Here is an 18,966-nt window from a genome sequence, read left to right as displayed (position 1 = left end):
AACAGACAAGGCCTGAGGACACCGGGGAACGTGATCAGGTAAGTAATAGCTTTTTTATGTTATACGCACAATCATCAGCCAATGATTTTTACACTTGCCAAAAGACAATGATCATTCGATTACTGTTGTCTCTATATACACAGAGCGATATCGGCTGGGTTCGGACAATTTTCGCTCCATGTATTATGGCCCTTAGTCAAATTAAGTCAATTCAGATGGTTACATGCCAGGACTGCCACTACATGTCAGGACTGTGACTAGTGGTGTCAACACAAAAACTATTTATATGCATTGTTTTAAAAAAGAAAAAAAAATCACTATATCAGGACCAAATATTACCTCCTTACCGTAATTGAAGAAATCTTTACTATATATAGGCCAATATCACCTCCATAGTGACTGCCACATAATGACACTATATACACTCCAATATTAGCACCACACCATGACCGCCACATAATGTTTCTATATACACTATAAACAGACCAATATTACTGCCATAGAGTGACCACCACATAATGACTCTATATACACTATATACAGACCAATATTACTGCCATAGACTGACCACAGCATAATGACTCTATATACAGACCAATATCATGTGGTGGTCAGTCTATGGCGGTAATATTGGTCTGTATATAGTGTATATAAAGTCATTATGTGGCGGTCACTCTATGGCGGTAATAACTCTATGCACACTACATACAGACCAATATTACCACCATAGACTGACCACTGCATAATGACACTATACACACTATATACAAACTATTATTGCCAAAAAATGATCACTGCATAATGACTCTATCTATATCATAAAAATCAAAGTCTGTCTGTCTGTCCTTCTGTCCTTCTGTCTTGTCTGTCTGTCTGTCTGTCTGTCCTCTATAGACTTCCAAACGCCTGAACCGTTTGACCCCAAATTTGGCACACAGATACATTGGGTGCCCAGGAAGGTTATTGCGAAGGTCCCGTCCCCGCCAGATGTACAGGAGGGAAGGGGGAGGGGAAAGAGCGCCCCATAGAGATGAATGGGAAAATCTCCTCACTGCAAACACAGGTGATATAATTAGCTGCAGCAGACACAGCAGTTGGAGCCTTAGCAACCAATAGGATTATTGCTTTCATTTTCACAGGGAGCAATGGTTGCTAGGGCAGCTGCCTCACAACATCCACAGTAATAACTGGTAGACCCCCTACTCCATCTATACAGTACATGTATATACAGGACCCCCTACTCCATCTATACAGTACATGTATATACAGGACCCCCTACTCCATCTATACAGTACATGTATATACAGGACCCCCTACTTTATCTATACAGTACATGTATATACAGGACCCCCTACTCCATCCATACAGTACATGTATATACAGGGCCCCCTACTCCATCTATACAGTACATGTATATACAGGACCCCCCTACTCCATCTATACAGGACATATATATACAGGGCCCCCTATTCTATCTATACAGTACATGTATATACAGGACCCCCTACTCCATCTATACAGTACATGTATATACAGGACCCCCTACTCTATCTATACAGTGTATGTATATACAGGACCCCCTACTCCATCTATACAGGACATATATATACAGGGCCCCCTACTCCAACTATAGAGTACATGTATATACAGGACCCCCTACTCCATCTATACAGAACATATATATACAGGACCCCCTACTCCAACTATACAGTACATGTATATACAGGGCCCCCTACTCCATCCATACAGTACATGTATATACAGGGCACTACAGGTATACCAAACTGTGACTGGGTAACACTGCCAGACCTGACCAATACCGCCATACTGTGCTGGATAACACTGCCACACCAGACCTGAACAATACCGCCATACTGTGACTGGATAACACTGTCATACCAGACCTGACCAATACCGCCATACTGTGACTGGATAACACTGTCATATCAGACCTGACCAATACCGCCAAACTGTGACTGGATAACACCGCCATACCAGACCTGACCAATACTGCCATACTGTGAATGGATAACACCGCCACACCAGACCTGACCAATACTGCTATACTGTGCTGGATAATACTGTCATACCAGACCTGACCAATACCGCCATACTGTGACTGGATAACACTGCCATACCAGACCTGACCAATACCGCCATACTGTGCTGGATAACACGGTCATACCAGACCTGACCAATACCACCATACTGTGACTGGATAACACCGCTATACCAGACCTGACCAATACCACCATACCGTGACTGGATAACACCGCCACACCAGACCTGACCAATACCGCCATACTGTGACTGGATAACACCGCCATACCAGACATGACCAATACCGACACACTGTGACTGAATAACACTGCCATACGGGTAAATACAACCCTGCAGGTATACAGGACACTACAGGTATACAGGACACCAAAACTATACACTACAGGTGCACGGGACCTCCACAAAACTATATACTACAGGTATACAGGACCCCAAAATTATACACTGCAGGTATACAGGACCTCCACCAACTATATACTTCAGGTATACAGGACCTCCACCAACTATATACTACAGGTATACAGGACCCCAAAACTATACACTACAGGTATACAGGACCTACACCAACTCTATAATACAGGTATACAGCACCTTCACCAACTCTATAGTACAAGTATACAGGACCCCGAATATACTACAGGTATACAGGAACTCCACCAGCTATATACTACAGGTATATAGGACCCCAAACTATACACTACAGGTATACAGGACCTTCACCAACTCTATACTATAGTTATACAGGACTCTGAAACTATTCACTACAGGTATATAGGACCCCCGAACTATATACTACAGGTATACAAGACCTCCACCAATTATACACTACAGGTAACCAGGACCCTCAAACTATAAACTACAGGTATACAAGACCTCCACCAACTATACATTACAGGTATACAGCACCAACTATATACTACAGGTATACAGGACCCCCGAACTATACAGTACAGGTATACAGGACCTTCACCAACTGTACACTGCACGTATACAGGACCTCCCTCAACTATACACTACAGGTATACAGCCCCCCCAACTACATACTGCAGGTATACAGGACCCCCCCCCCCAACTATACACTATAGGTATACAGCCCCCCCAACTACACACTGCAGGTATACAGGACCCCCCCCCAACTATACACTATAGGTATACAGCCCCCCCAACTATGCACTACAGATATGCGAGACCCCTAAAAACTATACATTGTGAGTATACAGAACCCCTTCAACTATGCACTACAGGTATACACTAATTCCACTGATTAACTCAGATGAAACAATACCTTTAGCTTGGCCTCCTGGGCACCTTAGAACAAATCTAATTAACACACTGACACTTTATACCCGGGCAGCGCCGGGTACATTTTCTAGTCTATATCATAAAAATCAAAGTCTGTCTGTCTGTCCTTCTGTCTGTCTGTCTGTCTGTCTGTCCTCTATAGACTTCCAAACGCCTGAACCGTTTGACCCCAAATTTGGCACACAGATACATTGGGTGCCCGGGAAGGTTATTGCGAAGGTCCCGTCCCCGCCAGATGTACAGGAGGGGAGGGGGAGGGGAAAGAGAGGCGCCCCATAGAGATGAATTGGAAAATCTCCTCACTGCAAACACAGGTGATATAATTAGCTGCAGCAGACACGGCAGTTGGACCCTTAGCAACCAATAGGATTACTGCTTTCATTTTCACAGGAAGCAATGGTTGCTAGGGAAGCTGCCTCACAACATCCACAGTAATAACTGGTAGACTCCCTACTCCATCTATACAGGACATGTATATACAGGACCCCCTACTCCATCTATACAGGACATGTATATACAGGACCCCCTACTCCATCTATACAGGACATGTATATACAGGAGCCCCTACTCCATCTATACAGTACATGTATATACAGGGCCCCCTACTCCATCTATACAGTACATGTATATACAGGACCCTCTACTCCATCTATACAGTACATGTATATACAGGACCCCCTACTCCATCTATACAGTACATGTATATACAGGGCCCCCTACTCCATCTAAACAGTACATGTATATACAGGGCCCCCTACTCCATCCATACAGTACATGTATATACAGGACCCCCTACTCCATCTATACAGTACATGTATATACAGGACCCCCTACTCCATCCATACAGTACATGTATATACAGGGCACAACAGGTATACCAAACTGTGACTGGGTAACACCGCCACACCAGACCTGACCAATACCGCAATACTGTGACTGGATAACACTGCCACACCAGACCTGACCAATACCGCCATACTGTTACTGGATAACACTGCCGGACCAGACCTGACCAATACCGCCATACTGTGCTGGATAACACTGTCATACCAGACCTGACCAATACCGCCATACTGTGACTGGATAACACTGCCATACCAGACCTGACCAATACCGGCAAACTGTGACTGGGTAACACCGCCACACCAGTCCTGACCAATACCACCATACTGTGACTGGATAACACCATCATATCAGACCTGACCAATACTGCCATACTGTGACTGGATAACACCGATATATACCAGACCTGACCAATACCACCATACCGTGACTGGATAACACCGCCACACCAGACCTGACCAATACCGCCATACTGTGACTGGGTAACACCCCCATACCAGACATGACCAATACCGACACACTGTGACTGAATAACACTGCCATATGGGTAAATATAACCCTGCAGGTATACAGGACACTACAGGTATACAGGACCCCAAAACTATACACTACAAGTGCACGGGACCTCCACAAAACTATATACTACAGGTATACAGGACCCCAAACTTTACACTACAGGTATACAGGACCCCAAAACTATATACTTCAGGTATACAGGACCTCCACCAACTATATACTTCAGGTATACAGGACCTCCACCAACTATATACTACAGGTATACAGGACCCCAAACTATACACTACAGGTATACAGGACCCCAAAACTATACACTACAGGTATACAGGAACTCAACCAACTATATACTACAGGTATATAGGACCCCAAACTATACACTACAGATATACAGGACCTCAAAACCATACACTACAGGTATACAGGACCTACACCAACTCTATACTACAAGTATACAGGACCCCAAATATACTACAGGTATACAAGAACTCCACCAGCTATATACTACAGGTATATAGGACCCCAAACTATACACTACAGGTATACAGGAACTCCACCAACTCTATACTATAGTTATACAGGACCCTCAAACTATTTACTACAGGTATACAGGACCCCCGAACTATATACTACAGGTATACAAGACCTCCACCAACTATACATTATAGGTATACAGCACCAACTATATACTACAGGTATACAGGACCCCAAAACTATACAGTACAGGTATACAGGACCTTCACCTGTACACTGCAGGTATACAGGACCTCCCTCAACTATACACTATAGGTATAAAGCCCCCCCAACTATGCACTACAGATATGCGAGACCCCTAAAAACTATACATTGTGGGTATACAGAACCCCTCCAACTATGCACTACAGGTATATACTAATTCCACTGATTAACTCAGATGAAACAATACCTTTAGCTTGGCCTCCTGGGCACCTTAGAACAAATCTAATTAACACACTGACACTTTATACCCGGGCAGCGCCGGGTACATTTTCTAGTATACACTATATATCAGTGCTTCTCAAACTGTGAGGCGGGCCTCACCAGTGAGGCTCCCCCTAGTTGTTGGTGAGGCCCAGCTGGGGAGCCAGTTTTCACTAAAGTAACTATGATCTGCACAGTCCTTTTGCTGTTTGCAAAGATCTCCATTTTAGCAACATTATAAATTTATGATGTACTTACTTTATTAGTATATAGAGCTTGGGAGACAGGTGAAAGCTAGCCCTAGCATTATTTTCAGCTTTTAAATGGACTTTTACCACAGATTGTGAGGCCCAGGCACCCTCCTGGTCAGTCTGTTGAGGCCCAGGCATTGCCTTGGTCTGTTGGGTGAGGCTCCAGTAGAAAAAGTTTGAGAAGCACTGCTATATATGGACCAATATTAATACCATACAGTGACCACCACCTTATTTTTTTTCTCAATAAAACACTTCATGTTGCCTTACTGACATCATCATACACTATACATACAGCCAATGACAGATCACCTGCAGCAAATACATAGGACTGAGGAGGCCAGAGAATGGCTGCAGCTCCCAGGGCCGGGACAAAGGGTAGGCAGGCATAGGCGATGGCCTAGGGCGCCATCTAGTGATCTAGTGGTGAATTACAGGGGGCGCAATTTGAATGTCTTTAAAAATTCTTTTTACTATTCTACTGTACTTCTGATGGCCGCCCCTCCGCCTCACATTCCTCCAGCACCCTCCTCACTCTCTCTCCCTCCCCCCAGGCAGACAGTGATCGCTCCTCCGCTCTGCCCTAAAGCAGCTGCAGGCTCCAGCCCTGCGCTGCCGAGCGCCGCCCCTCCACCTCACATTGCATCCTCACTCTCTCTCCCTCCCCCGGGCAGACAGTAAATCCCCCCCCCCCCCCCGACCTCACCCGTGACACTGCATCCCTTCTCTGCTGCTGAGGGCTCTAGTCCCGCGGTGGCAGACACACACACTCCTCCTCCTCCCTCTGCCTGGCTCTGGACCTTCTGACCAATGAGCTTCTTACTACTATGTCACATAATGTCTGGAGCCAAGAAGGAGAGAAGAGGAGTGTAGCAGGGGGAAGTAACGTGGTAAGCTGCTTCCAGATCAGGCAGTGGGGGCTACACTGAGGGGGTGTATGGAGATGTATATACACTGGGGGCTATACTATGTGAGAGGGTGTATGGAGATGTATATACACTGTGGGTATACTATGTGAGGGGGTGTATGGAGATATATATACACTGGGGGCTACACTGAGGGGGTATATGGAGATGTATATACACTGGGGGCTACACTGAGGGGGTGTATGGAGATGTATATACACTGGGGGCTATACTATGTGAGAGGGTGTATGGAGATGTATATACACTGGGGGCTATACTATGTGAGAGGGTGTATGGAGATGTATATACACTGGGGGCTATACTATGTGAGGGGGTGTATGGAGATGTATATACACTGGGGGGTATACTATGTGAGGGGGTGTATGGAGATATATATACACTGGGGGCTATACTATGTGAGGGGGTGTAAGGAGATATATACACTGGGGGCTACACTGAGGGGGTGTATGGAAATGTATATACACTGGGGTCTATACTATGTGAGGGGGTGTATGGAGATATATATACACTGGGGGCTATACTATGTGAGGGGGTGTATGGAGATATATACACTGGGTGCTATACTATGTGAGGGGGTGTATGGAGACTGTATATACACTGGGGGCTATACTATGTGAGGGGGCGTATGGGGATGTATATACACTGGGGGCTATACTATGTGAGGGGGTGTATGGAGATGTATATACACTGGGGGCTACACTGAGGGGGGTGTATGGAGATGTATATACACTGGGGGCTACACTGAGGGGGTGTATGGAGATGTATATACACTGGGGGCTACACTGAGGGGGTGTATGGAGATGTATATACACTGGGGGCTACACTGAGGGGGTGTATGGAGATGTATATACACTGGGGGCTACACTGAGGGGGTGTATGGGGATGTATATACACTGGGGGCTATACTATGTAAGGGGGTGTATGGAGATGTATATACACTGGGGGCTATACTATGTAAGGGGGTGTATGGAGATGTATATACACTGGGGGCTATATGTGAGGGGGTGTATGGAGATGTATATACACTGGGGGCTCTGCTATGTGAGGGGGTGTATGGAGACTGTATATACACTGGGGGCTATATGTGAGGTAGTGTATAGAGATGTATATACACTGGGGGCTATACTATGTGAGGGGGTGTATGGGGATGTATATACACTGGGGGCTATACTATGTGAGGGGGTCTATGGAGATGTATATACACTGTGGGGGCTATACTATGTGAGAGGGTGAATGGAGACTGTATATACACTGGTGGGTATACTATGTGAGGGGGTGTATGGAGACTATGTACACTGGCTATACACTGTGGGGGCTATATACAATGTGAGGGAGTGTATGGAGACTATATATACTGGCTATACACTGGGGGCTATACTATGTGAGGTGGGTGTACGGAGACTGTATATACACTGGCTATACACTGGGGGCTATACTATGTGAGGTGGGTGTACGGAGATTGTATATACACTGGCTATACACTGTGGGGGCTATACTATGTGAGGGGGTGTATGGAGACTGTATATACACTGGCTATACACTGTGTGGGCTATACTATGTGAGGGGGTGTATGGAGACTGTATATACACTGGCTATACACTGTAGGGGCTATACTATGTGAGGGGGTGTATGGAGACTGTATATACACTGGCTATACACTGTGGGGGCTATACTATGTCAGGGTATGTGCACACTGAGGAAAAGGCGAGGAATTCAGCTTCAAATTCAGCTTGAAATTCCTCCCGTAAAATATGTACAGAGCAAAGTCCCATTGAATTCAATGGGTTTTCTGCTCTGTTGTTCACACTGCAGAATTTCCGAGCAGAATTTTCTGCTGTAGATCTGCTAGAGTAATCCTATAGAAGTCAATGGGGGGCTTAAATTCTGCTTGAATTCTGCCTGAAAACTTTCAGCTACAATTCCTCAAGAATTGCTCATTGTGCACATACCCTAAGGTGGTGTATGGAGACTGTATATACACTGGCTATACACTGTGGGGGCTATACTATGTGAGGGGGTGTATGGAGACTGTATATACACTGGCTATACACTGTGGGGGCTATACTATGTGAGGTGGTGTATGGAGTTTGATCATTTCCCCCCTAGGTATGTGTGTGTGTGTATGTGTGTATATATATATATATATATATATATATATATATATATATATATATATATATATATATATATATAAACTTTTTTTTTGGGGGGGGGGGGGGGCACCATTTGCCTTCTCTGCCTAGGGCACCAAAACTCCTTGTCCCGGCCCTGGCAGCTCCTATACAACACAGTCCATTCACCTCAACACTTCTGCCGGACAGTGGAGTTAGCAATGCTAATACACAAGCTAATATATATATATATATATATATATATATATATATATATATATATATATATATATATATAATATAATTTATTATACACATATACACATACACACACACACACACACACACACACACACGAAAACACATTATACAAATCCAAACCATCCAATCCACACACTATATACATGACATGTAACACACACTACATTCATCCATTATACACATAGCATTCATACACACACTACATGTACAGTATACTTACCCCCTCTTACAGCATGCTGGGTGTAGTAGTCCTTGTCCATGGCAGCAGCTAGAGGCTGTGATCCTCACCCTGCAGCACTCTCTTCTATCGTCCCGACTGCCACACCAGTCTCACCAGAAAGACAGAGGAAATCACATGGTACAGGAGGGAGAGGGAGGGGGAGGGGGAAGCTACACACTCCGGGAGCAGAGCGTCCTGCAGCCTCTGTGTGACCCCTGATAGCAGCCATCAGCTGCAGCCAGGGATCAATGCCAGAGGCTGCAGGACGCTTTCTGTGTTCTCCTGCACCTAACACTCACTGTAACTTGGGAAGGGGCCCCTTGGGGCCCTGGGCAATTGCCCTGTTTGTGTGTTCATTATCAGTCGGGGGTGCTGTGTTTCAACTTAAAGGACAACTCTGGCCAAAAGTATTTTTTAATATGTTATTACTATGAAAAGTCAAACAAATTCCTAATGTACACTAATTATGGGAAATGCACATATACTGCTATAATTTAGTATATAGTAACATAGTAAATAAGGTTGAAAGAAGACAAGAGTCCATCAGGTTCAACCTAGGAGAATCCTACTGTGTTGATCCAGGAAGGCGAAAAACCCCTATGGGGCAGAAGACAACCGCCCCACCACAGGGAGAAACTCCCCCCCCCCCCCCCCCCGACTGCTATGGCAACCAGAACAATCCCCGGATCAACGTATCACCAGAAATCTAATGCCCATAACTTAACTTATTATAATATTATATTGTTCAAGAAAAGTATCAAGGCCTCCCTTGAACTTATTTAATGAATCGGCCACAGTCTTACCGCTCGTACAGTAAAGAACCCGCGTCGATGCTGATGATGAAATCTTCTTTCCTCTAGACGTAGAGGATGCCCCCTTGTCATTGTTACAGACCTAGGAGTAAAAAGACCACTACAAAGATCTCTGTACTGTCCATTCATATATTTGTACATTGTGATCAGATCGCCTCTAAGACGTCTTTTTTCTAGCGTAAATAACCCCAAGCGTGATAACCTGTCCTGGTACTGTAACCCACCCATTCCCTTAATGACCTTTGTTGCCCTCCTCTGCACCCGCTCCAGTTCACCTATGTCCTTCTTATATACCGGTGCCCAAAACTGTATACAGTATTCCATATGTGGTCTAACTAGTGATTTATAAAGAGGCAAAACTATCATGGAGACTTTTTGAAATACTCTGAAATACTGTGACATCATGAATCAGGTGTAATGCCAAAGGAGTGTCCAGCAGGGGGCGAACTATATATAGAATTCAATGAGTACCATTGACTTCTATATATAGTGCGCCCCTGCTGGACACACTATTGAATCAATGGCTGTCAAGATCAATGGAATCAAGGTCTGTATGCAAACATATACACTGTACTACTCCCCCATCATCTGCAGATGATGGGGGAGTAGCACCAGGGCTATCCTCATCGCCCCCAATGCCAAGCCTGCCACTGCACCTGATCCTGGAGCCACATATGCCCTGGTACTACTTCCCCATCATCTCTTCATATGAGCAAATGATGGGGAAGTAGTACCAGGGCTATCTCCATCGCTGCCCCTGCTGTCACTGCTGTCACTCGTACGTCCGGCGTGCTGTAATTGAGGCCCCGGTCTCAGGGAGGAAGTAGGCCAGAGACCGGGACCTACTTCCTCCGTGAGACCGGGCCTCAATTACAGCAGCGGACCCGCTCGGGTCCTATAATCTGCTCATAGTATGAGCAGATGATCGGGAAGTAGTACAGAGCATATGTGGCGGCAGCGGGGGGGCCAGATTGGTGATGGGGATGGCCCTGGTACATCTCCCCCATCATCTGCTCATACTATGAGCAGATGATGGGGGAGTAGTACAGTGTACATTTTTGCATACAGACCTTGATTCCATTGATCTTGACAGCCATTGATTCCAGCAAGGGTGTCCAGCAGGGGCACACTATATATAGAAGTCAATGGTACTCATTGAATTCTATATATAGTGTGCCCCCTGCTAGACACTCTATTGGAATTACACCTGATTCGTGACGTCACGTTTTTTCAGAGAATTTGAAGTCTCCATAATCTACTAAATTAGGGGAAATAGCAGTATATGTACATTAGGAATTAGTTTAACTTTCCATAAGTAATAACATATAAAAAAATACTTTTGGCTGAACTTCTCCTTTAACCCAGTGTTCCTGCTTTTCTTTTCTTTACAGTCTTTAAAACCACATGACAAAAATACTAAAAAACACATAAAAATCCTTCAATACTCTGTATAATAAAGTATTTAACCCCTTCCATTCCCAGTTGTAGTGTGTACAAAAATAAGTGATCAGTTGCAAATCTGTGTCTTATTCCAGTCACAGTTAAAGGGGTTATCCAGCATTACAAAAACATGGCCAATGTCTTCCAGAGACAACACCACTATTGTCTCCAGTTCAGGTGTGGTTTGCAATTAAAGGGGTCCGCCCCCAAGAGCTATAATATGAAATGCTCCCAAACCTAGCTTATCTTACTTACTAAGTCCCTCTGAGTATTTTGAGTATTTATTATCTCCCATCTTTCTAGCTGCAGCCGTTCCTGTGTTACAAGTTTTTCTAAAATGCGGACTATATCCAGGATAGGAAACTTAATTTCCCACCGTGCCATGCTTCTCTGATAGCTGCTGAGGAACTAAAACTCCCAGCACAGTGCTCAGCAGCAAGCCAACTACTTATGATGTACCAAAGCCGGGTTATTCACTCTGTAAGCCATACTCATGCCCGCTGTATTCCCCGCTGGTGGCACCCCTGGATCCCCCCACCCCCTGGCACACACTGTGAGCTGCTCCCCCCTGCTTATCGGACCCCCCAACCCCATACTGCTCCCCTCCATACTGATGCCCCCCCCCACGCCCACACACACAGCAGAGCCGACGAGTCATTCATGCTAAATGGACAGACCTGCTTAATAAGTGTATGTGGGGGGTCCGATCATCAGGGGGGAGCAGCTTCTATTGTGTTCCATTGGGGGGGGGGGGGCGCTGCTTGGAGATGGAGCTGACCTGATGTTTATTCAGGGGGGTGGGTGCTATTGCAGCAGGGAGGGAACTGACCTGTCATTTATCTGTGAAGGGAAGACACGTGATCCCGACTCCGAAGGTGGGGGCTAGGAGGTGGGGTTGTGTGGTAGTGGACTGCATTTACCTCATTCTGTGCATTGAGAGGTGGTGAGGCAGCCGTAACCACTCTAAATATATATATATATATATATATATATTATAATATAGCTATGGATGGGCTATTTAACACTGTAAAAAAGATTTGGGGAGGAATACCCCTTAAAGCTTCATTCACTTCAAGTTGCAAAACCTCACCCAACTGCAGACAAGAGCGATGCTGTCTCTGGAAGAAAGTGGCCATATTTTTGTAGCGCTGGATAACTTTTTAATGCTGAAGCACACAAGCCTTCCCAGATGTGATCATATTTTAGGAAATTTTCTAATTTTTATAAACAATTCTGTCCTAGGAAAGAACTTGATTCACAGTAGACTTATTACTTTACAGAGAGCAGCTAATATGATCCCAGCCCATAACAGCCCATTGGCAGCTTTGGCTTTTGATGCAAGTGGCACCAAACTGGCAACCGCTTCAGAAAAGGTAATGTTTTTTGTTCGTAAACAACAAAATTGTACGATAATATATTGTATAGAAAAGAAAAATCAATCACTAGGCTTCTGCATTCACAGAAGTTTTGATGTCAGTCAGTGTATTAGATCTTGGGGGATCCCACTGACTGGCCTGGAAGATTTTAGTTACTTTTTTTCCTTACTGAGTTGAAAATAGAAGCATGTAATGGTGCGTTTACACAGGCAGATTTATCTGACAGATTTTGAAAGGCAAAACCAGGAATGGATTTGAAAAGAGGAGAAATCTCAGTCTTTCCTCTATGACCCGTTCTGTGTTTATGGTCTGTGCCTGGCTTTGGCTTCAAAAATCTGTCAGATAAATCTGCCTGTGTAAACGCACCATTAAGCTGTTCTGTCTGTAGGAAAGAGCTATAAACTGTGAACTCAGCTGCAACTTTGTTATTGTGTCACTGTTATAACTTTCAGAATATAAATAAACAGTAGATGTGAAATAAGGCAAGTTTGCAATTTAGATTTATTATTATTATTATTATTATTATTATTATTATTTATTTATTTTATTTCTTTTAGTAATCATGCTTTAAAACAAAGGTATACTTATCTGAAATCCAGGTCCAGTCTCCTGACTGGTTGGAAAAAAAGGCTGAACACATGAAGTCTGGACAGTACAGTGTGTGACACTCAATACTTCCATCAATGACTGCCTTCTCTGTGAGCGCGCAGATGACCTGGGAAACAAGGGACTTCTAGTGTTTAGAGTCTAAACACAGGAAGTGCTGCGTTTTCCATGATAAATAAAAAAATAATGAATGTAAATTGCAAATATGCTTTATTTCACATCGACTTTTGATTTAGATTTAGTAAGTTATAACGACTGGGCACCTTAGGGCCCTATTACACCAACAGATTATCTGACAGATTTTTTTTTTAAGCCAAAACTAGGAATGGAACTGAAAAGAGGAGAAATCTCAGTCTGTCCTGTATGACCTTTTCTCTGTGTATAGTCCATTCCAGGCTTTGGCTCAAACAAATCTGTCAGATAATCTGCTGGTGTAATAGGGCCCTTAAGGTCAGGCTATTTGCAATCTTTAATTAGACTGATTAGTTGGTCAGGGTGTTCAGACACCCATCTAATCATTAGAGTTGGTATAATACACTTGATTTAACAGTGAGCTGAGCTGCTGATCATTTGTGCAGTAATTAACATTCAGACTGGAGACACAATAATTTTGAGAGGTTCCACTATTCACTTTTGTGCTGTGTATTCCCCCCCCCCCCCCCCCCCCCCTCGGATTAATCGGAAACCATGTCTTGCCTTAATATCTTTGTCAGAAGACAGTCCCTGAAACAAGGATGCAGCAATGCTTGTTAAAGGGAACCTGTTATCACTTTCATGTTGCCAGAACCATGAGTGGTCTGTGGTGGCATCTGTGTGCCCTGACAGCCCTGTTTTGGGTTCAGGTTACTGTTGCCCAATGACTAGGCAGCATGAAAGGGATTACAAGTTGCCTGTGTTTTTTGTTTTGTTTTTTTTAAAGATTTATTTATTAGGAATTGAAGGTCAGTACAATAAAGGCATACCAACTGCATTACAGAAAAGATGAATACAGGATCCCTTTGGTGTTGCTTAGACATCTTATAATCATCTAAAATCTCTTGACACAAGTGCTTTCATCCACAGGGCACAGTTATCCGTGTTTTCTCCATTCCAGAAGGTCAGAAGCTATTTGAGCTTAGGCGAGGAATGAAAAGGTGAATAAAATATTTCTAAAATCTAAATAGCTGGCACAACAATATTTTATATTCTGTAAGGTTTCACACTTTGAATGACTGCATGTGACATGAAAGGATATGCAAAATAGCTCTCACACTTTACAAGAGATGTCTCTTCAAGTCAAGTCTCACTCTGTCTAGGAGTCTTAGAACATTGACTGTGGATATGCTAAGTGAAACAATCTCTCCAAAAGGAAAGACTTCCCATCTACAGACATCTGTTTTGGGGTTGTTGCCTCTCTGCAGTCCAGAGTGGGGTGTTTGACTGGGTAGTTAGATGCCTATTGACATGGGTTCAAGGGATGCTAGTTCTCCCAAAGGAGAATCCGTCATAAAGACATGTGGAGACCTACAGGCCATTGCTGCTCCACTGGGAATTCTTGGAGGAAACAAGATGCAAAATAGTGCTCTGAGCTCTTAGGCAAAGAGATGTTTTTGAAGTCAAGTCTCTTTCTATCCAGGAGTCTTACAACATTGACTGGGGGTATTATGCCAAGCTAAACAATCTCTCCAAAAGGAAAGACTTCCCATCTGCAGACAGCTGTTTAGGGGTTCTTGCCCCTCTTCAGTGCAGTGCAGAGCCTCATTGATACGGCTCCATTGATTCTAATGGAGCCGCGTCATAGAGGGGCAGGGGATTTCCAGAGGGGCTGGCCTCCAGTGCTTCACCCCCTGCTGGTTCCCCTGAATAGAACAGCACAGTACACTGGAATTGGGCCACGGTTCAAATTAAGGACCACGGCAACGGCTTCCCCACACCGATGTTGTTGTATCCATGGGTACCTGATGGTACATTCGCTTTAAGGAGAACTGTGTGATGTGGCATAAATGAAATGGCAAAGGCATAACTGAAATTTATTCCATGTGCTCTTCTCCCTTGTAGAAAAAAGTCACACTTTCTAACCTAAGTTGCAAAGAAAAAAAATCTTAGTTTTAGATGTCGTGCATCTTGCTGCAACTGCTTCCTGTCATATCGGCAGTGGCAAAAATAAAAAACGTAAACAGCATGGTGGCTCAGTAGTTGTCATTGTTACTTTGCCCAGGATTACAGGATTGCAAAGCAGCTCTCACACTGCCCTTTCAAGGTAGTTTTTTCCTAAGTGTCACTGTCTTTATAACTTTCAAAATCTAAATCATCCGTTAACTACAGGAAATACCCACTTAGCCAGTCTGTGCCTTGACTCACTGATTGGCTGAGCCGGCATATCTGAGTGGGGCCGTGAAATCACAGGATTAGGAGTGCGTTACATGTTGACTTCTTTATTATAATCCCACCTACCCCCGTCCCTCCTGGATTTTTCACTGTTGCCTGGAATACCCTTTTAATTTCTGCCTCTCTCTAAAAAACACACACACACACACACACACACACACACACACACACAGTCTGCTGCAGCCATAGCGTTCACACGCGCACACACACACACACACACACAGCTTGCTGCAGCCATAGCGCATGCACACACTCTACATCATACAGTCATTGCGCGCAAACACACAGCCTGCTGCAGCCGTAGCACACACACACAGCCTGCTGTGGCCATAGCATACACACACAGCCTGCTGCAGCCATAGCATACACACACAGCCTGCTGCAGCCATAGCACACTGAAAAAAAAAAATACACAATCTTTTCTCTGAGAAAACACCACAGTGAGGACAGAGGTTACTGCTACACTACTTATGGCTTCTCCTTCTCCTCCTCTATATTACACAGGATATCTTCATATTACACTGCTGCTCATATACAATCATCCAGTAAGAGAATAGTATAGATCTCCCCCCACACAATGGCCTCTTCCAGATCAGAAACAAGCTGCCAAATAGGTATCGACAACAGCGCCCAACCACGCTTATCTAATAGGGTCAGTGCTTGATCGTGCCAACGATCGCTGCTATCGGCTGATCGATACAGATCAGCCGTTAGCAGCTGAATACAGCTTTCCGGGTCATCGGTGACCAGGAAAGCATTGGCGATTGGTGCTGTCCAAGACAGCAGTCTTCATCAGCTTCGCTCTACTGCCCCCTAGCAGCTGATCAGTGAATATCATTCACTGATCAGTTGCTTTAGGTTAAAAAAAAGTTGTTGTTTTTTTTGTTTTTTTTTTTTTGCAATTTTTTTTGCAATTTTTTTGTTTTTTTTTACTTTTTATTCGCCCAAACGCCGCTGAGTACTGATCAGCATCGCACGTAAGTGCACCACTGATCAGCAACTCTTCCTTTTTGGCATAGGGGCGTTTTACGCCCCTATATCCTACCGCCACTGTCTGCTGATAAGTGCCGCACATAAGTGCGACATTTATCAGCAGCTCCTTTCTTGGCGTACGTATATTTTTTCTTACTGTCAAAAAAAAGTAAAAAACACAACATTACACCATACTACATGAAATAAAGTTTTTTACACTACACATTTACATACCCCATATACTAGTCCCCGTATAAAGATTGCCCCCAGGGTGTTTTTGGCGTCAGAAGCATACGTTATTATTGCCTCCGACACCGAAACAGCCAGTGAGGATGAATGGGGGGATCCTTCTTTTCTCTATTCATCCTCATCCTCATCATCCAGTGACATGTCTGGGGGTAGCGTAGCGTACGCTGCCCCCCAGACACGTCTTTTCCGCCAGTACCATCCCAATAAGAGATGACGGTATGGCGTGAAATTCTATAAACTCTGTAAGAGTACCTCAGGGTACACTTACAGATTTAGGGTACGTGCACACTGCGGAATGGGGAAGGATAACCCTTTGTGCATTCCGCAGCTGGCACCCACTGGCAGACTGATGGAGGCACGTGTCTCCACCTGTGTCATAGACTCCATTCAATGCACGGGCGGATTCCGTCGTCCATCCAAAGAATGAACACGTTCATTCTTTGGACAGAGGGCGGATTCCGCCCGTGCATAGAATGGAGTGTGACACGAGCAGAGACGCGTGCCTCCATCAGTCCACCGGTGGGTGCCAGCTGTGGAATGCACAAAGGGTTATCCGCCGCCATTCCACAGTGTGCACGTACCCTTACAATGTATGAAGGAAGGAACACCCAAATCCAGCACCCAGATGCCCCCAGATTCCCCCCCATCCTCCGAGATAGTGGGAAGATTGTCCGGAACTGATCTTCCCACTGCTGGATAAAGGTTACCACCCGTACGGGGATAACTTCCCATCCCTCGCTTCCCGAGCTACTGTAGCTTGCGGCACGATCCGAAAATATCAGAAGCAGTAATAGAGCCCTAATATTTAGCAGCCATGGAGCGGACCCAGCGCTTCTGGATATGAAGGACCCCGTATCGCACCAGGGCAACATTTTCCAGGTGACGTCCCCCACACTGGAAAACAGGAGACCCCAGAAGAAGAGCAGAGTGTGGCGTAACAGGGGGATCAGGAAGGACACCATTTTCCAGTGTGACACCTGTCCTGATCCCCCCGGCCTCTGCATACTGGATCGCTTCAAGGTGTACCACACGTCATTGGAGTTCTATATTTTCTAAATTCTGTCCCTTATTCCTATTTCAGGGGTCACGTTGATCCAGGGATTATTCTGATCGCCATTATGGAGTCAGGAAGGAATTTTTTCCCAGTGATGAGGCTACTGTCGTCTGCCTTACGAGGGTTTTTTGCCTTCCTCTGGATCAACACGGGTTGGATTTGATGGACTCCTGTCCTTTTCAACCTTATAAACTAATAATTGGCCTAATACCCCCAAATTAAAAGTGTCCCTTTTCCCCAACTAAATAGGTATGGCCGACATTCCCAATAGAGGCTTGCCATGATACAATTACAAAGCCTCTGTGCGGCCAGGACAGTAGAAACCTCCCACAAGTGACCCCATTCTGGAAACTACACATTTAAGGAATCTAACAAAGGGGGCAGCCGGGATATGGCCCCCTGGTGACTTGCACATTTGTGCCTTGAAAATGAAAAAAATATATATTTTTTATTTTCATGGCACATGTTCTACATATGTGCCCGTCACCAGTAAGGTCCATATGCTCATTGCGCCCCTTGTTAGATTGCTTGAGGGGTGTAGTTTCCAAAATGGGGTCACTTGTGGGGGGCTTCTACTGTCCTGGCAGCACAGGAGCTTTGTAATTGCGACATGGCCTCCATCCTCCATTCCAGCCTCTAAATGGCGCTCTGTCCCTTTGGTGG

At 44.8% G+C, this 18,966-nt stretch overlaps 1 protein-coding gene across 3 annotated transcripts in view; it reads left to right on the top strand.

Annotated features, from left to right (window-relative positions):
- Positions 1-18,966, top strand: part of WIPI2 (WD repeat domain, phosphoinositide interacting 2) — a 150,675-nt gene that overhangs the window by 47,448 nt on the left and 84,261 nt on the right. For all 3 annotated transcript variants that reach the window (XM_069983577.1, XM_069983574.1, XM_069983575.1), the window contains exons 6-7: positions 12,960-13,052; positions 14,724-14,794. In XM_069983577.1, coding sequence (XP_069839678.1) covers positions 12,960-13,052; positions 14,724-14,794 — 164 coding nt within the window. The remainder of the gene's footprint in view (positions 1-12,959; positions 13,053-14,723; positions 14,795-18,966) is intronic.

The sequence above is a fragment of the Dendropsophus ebraccatus genome, chromosome 9 (genome assembly GCF_027789765.1).
Source record: "Dendropsophus ebraccatus isolate aDenEbr1 chromosome 9, aDenEbr1.pat, whole genome shotgun sequence".
In the NCBI taxonomy this organism is placed as follows: Eukaryota; Metazoa; Chordata; class Amphibia; order Anura; family Hylidae; genus Dendropsophus; species Dendropsophus ebraccatus.
This window is presented reverse-complemented; position numbering and strand designations above follow the sequence as displayed.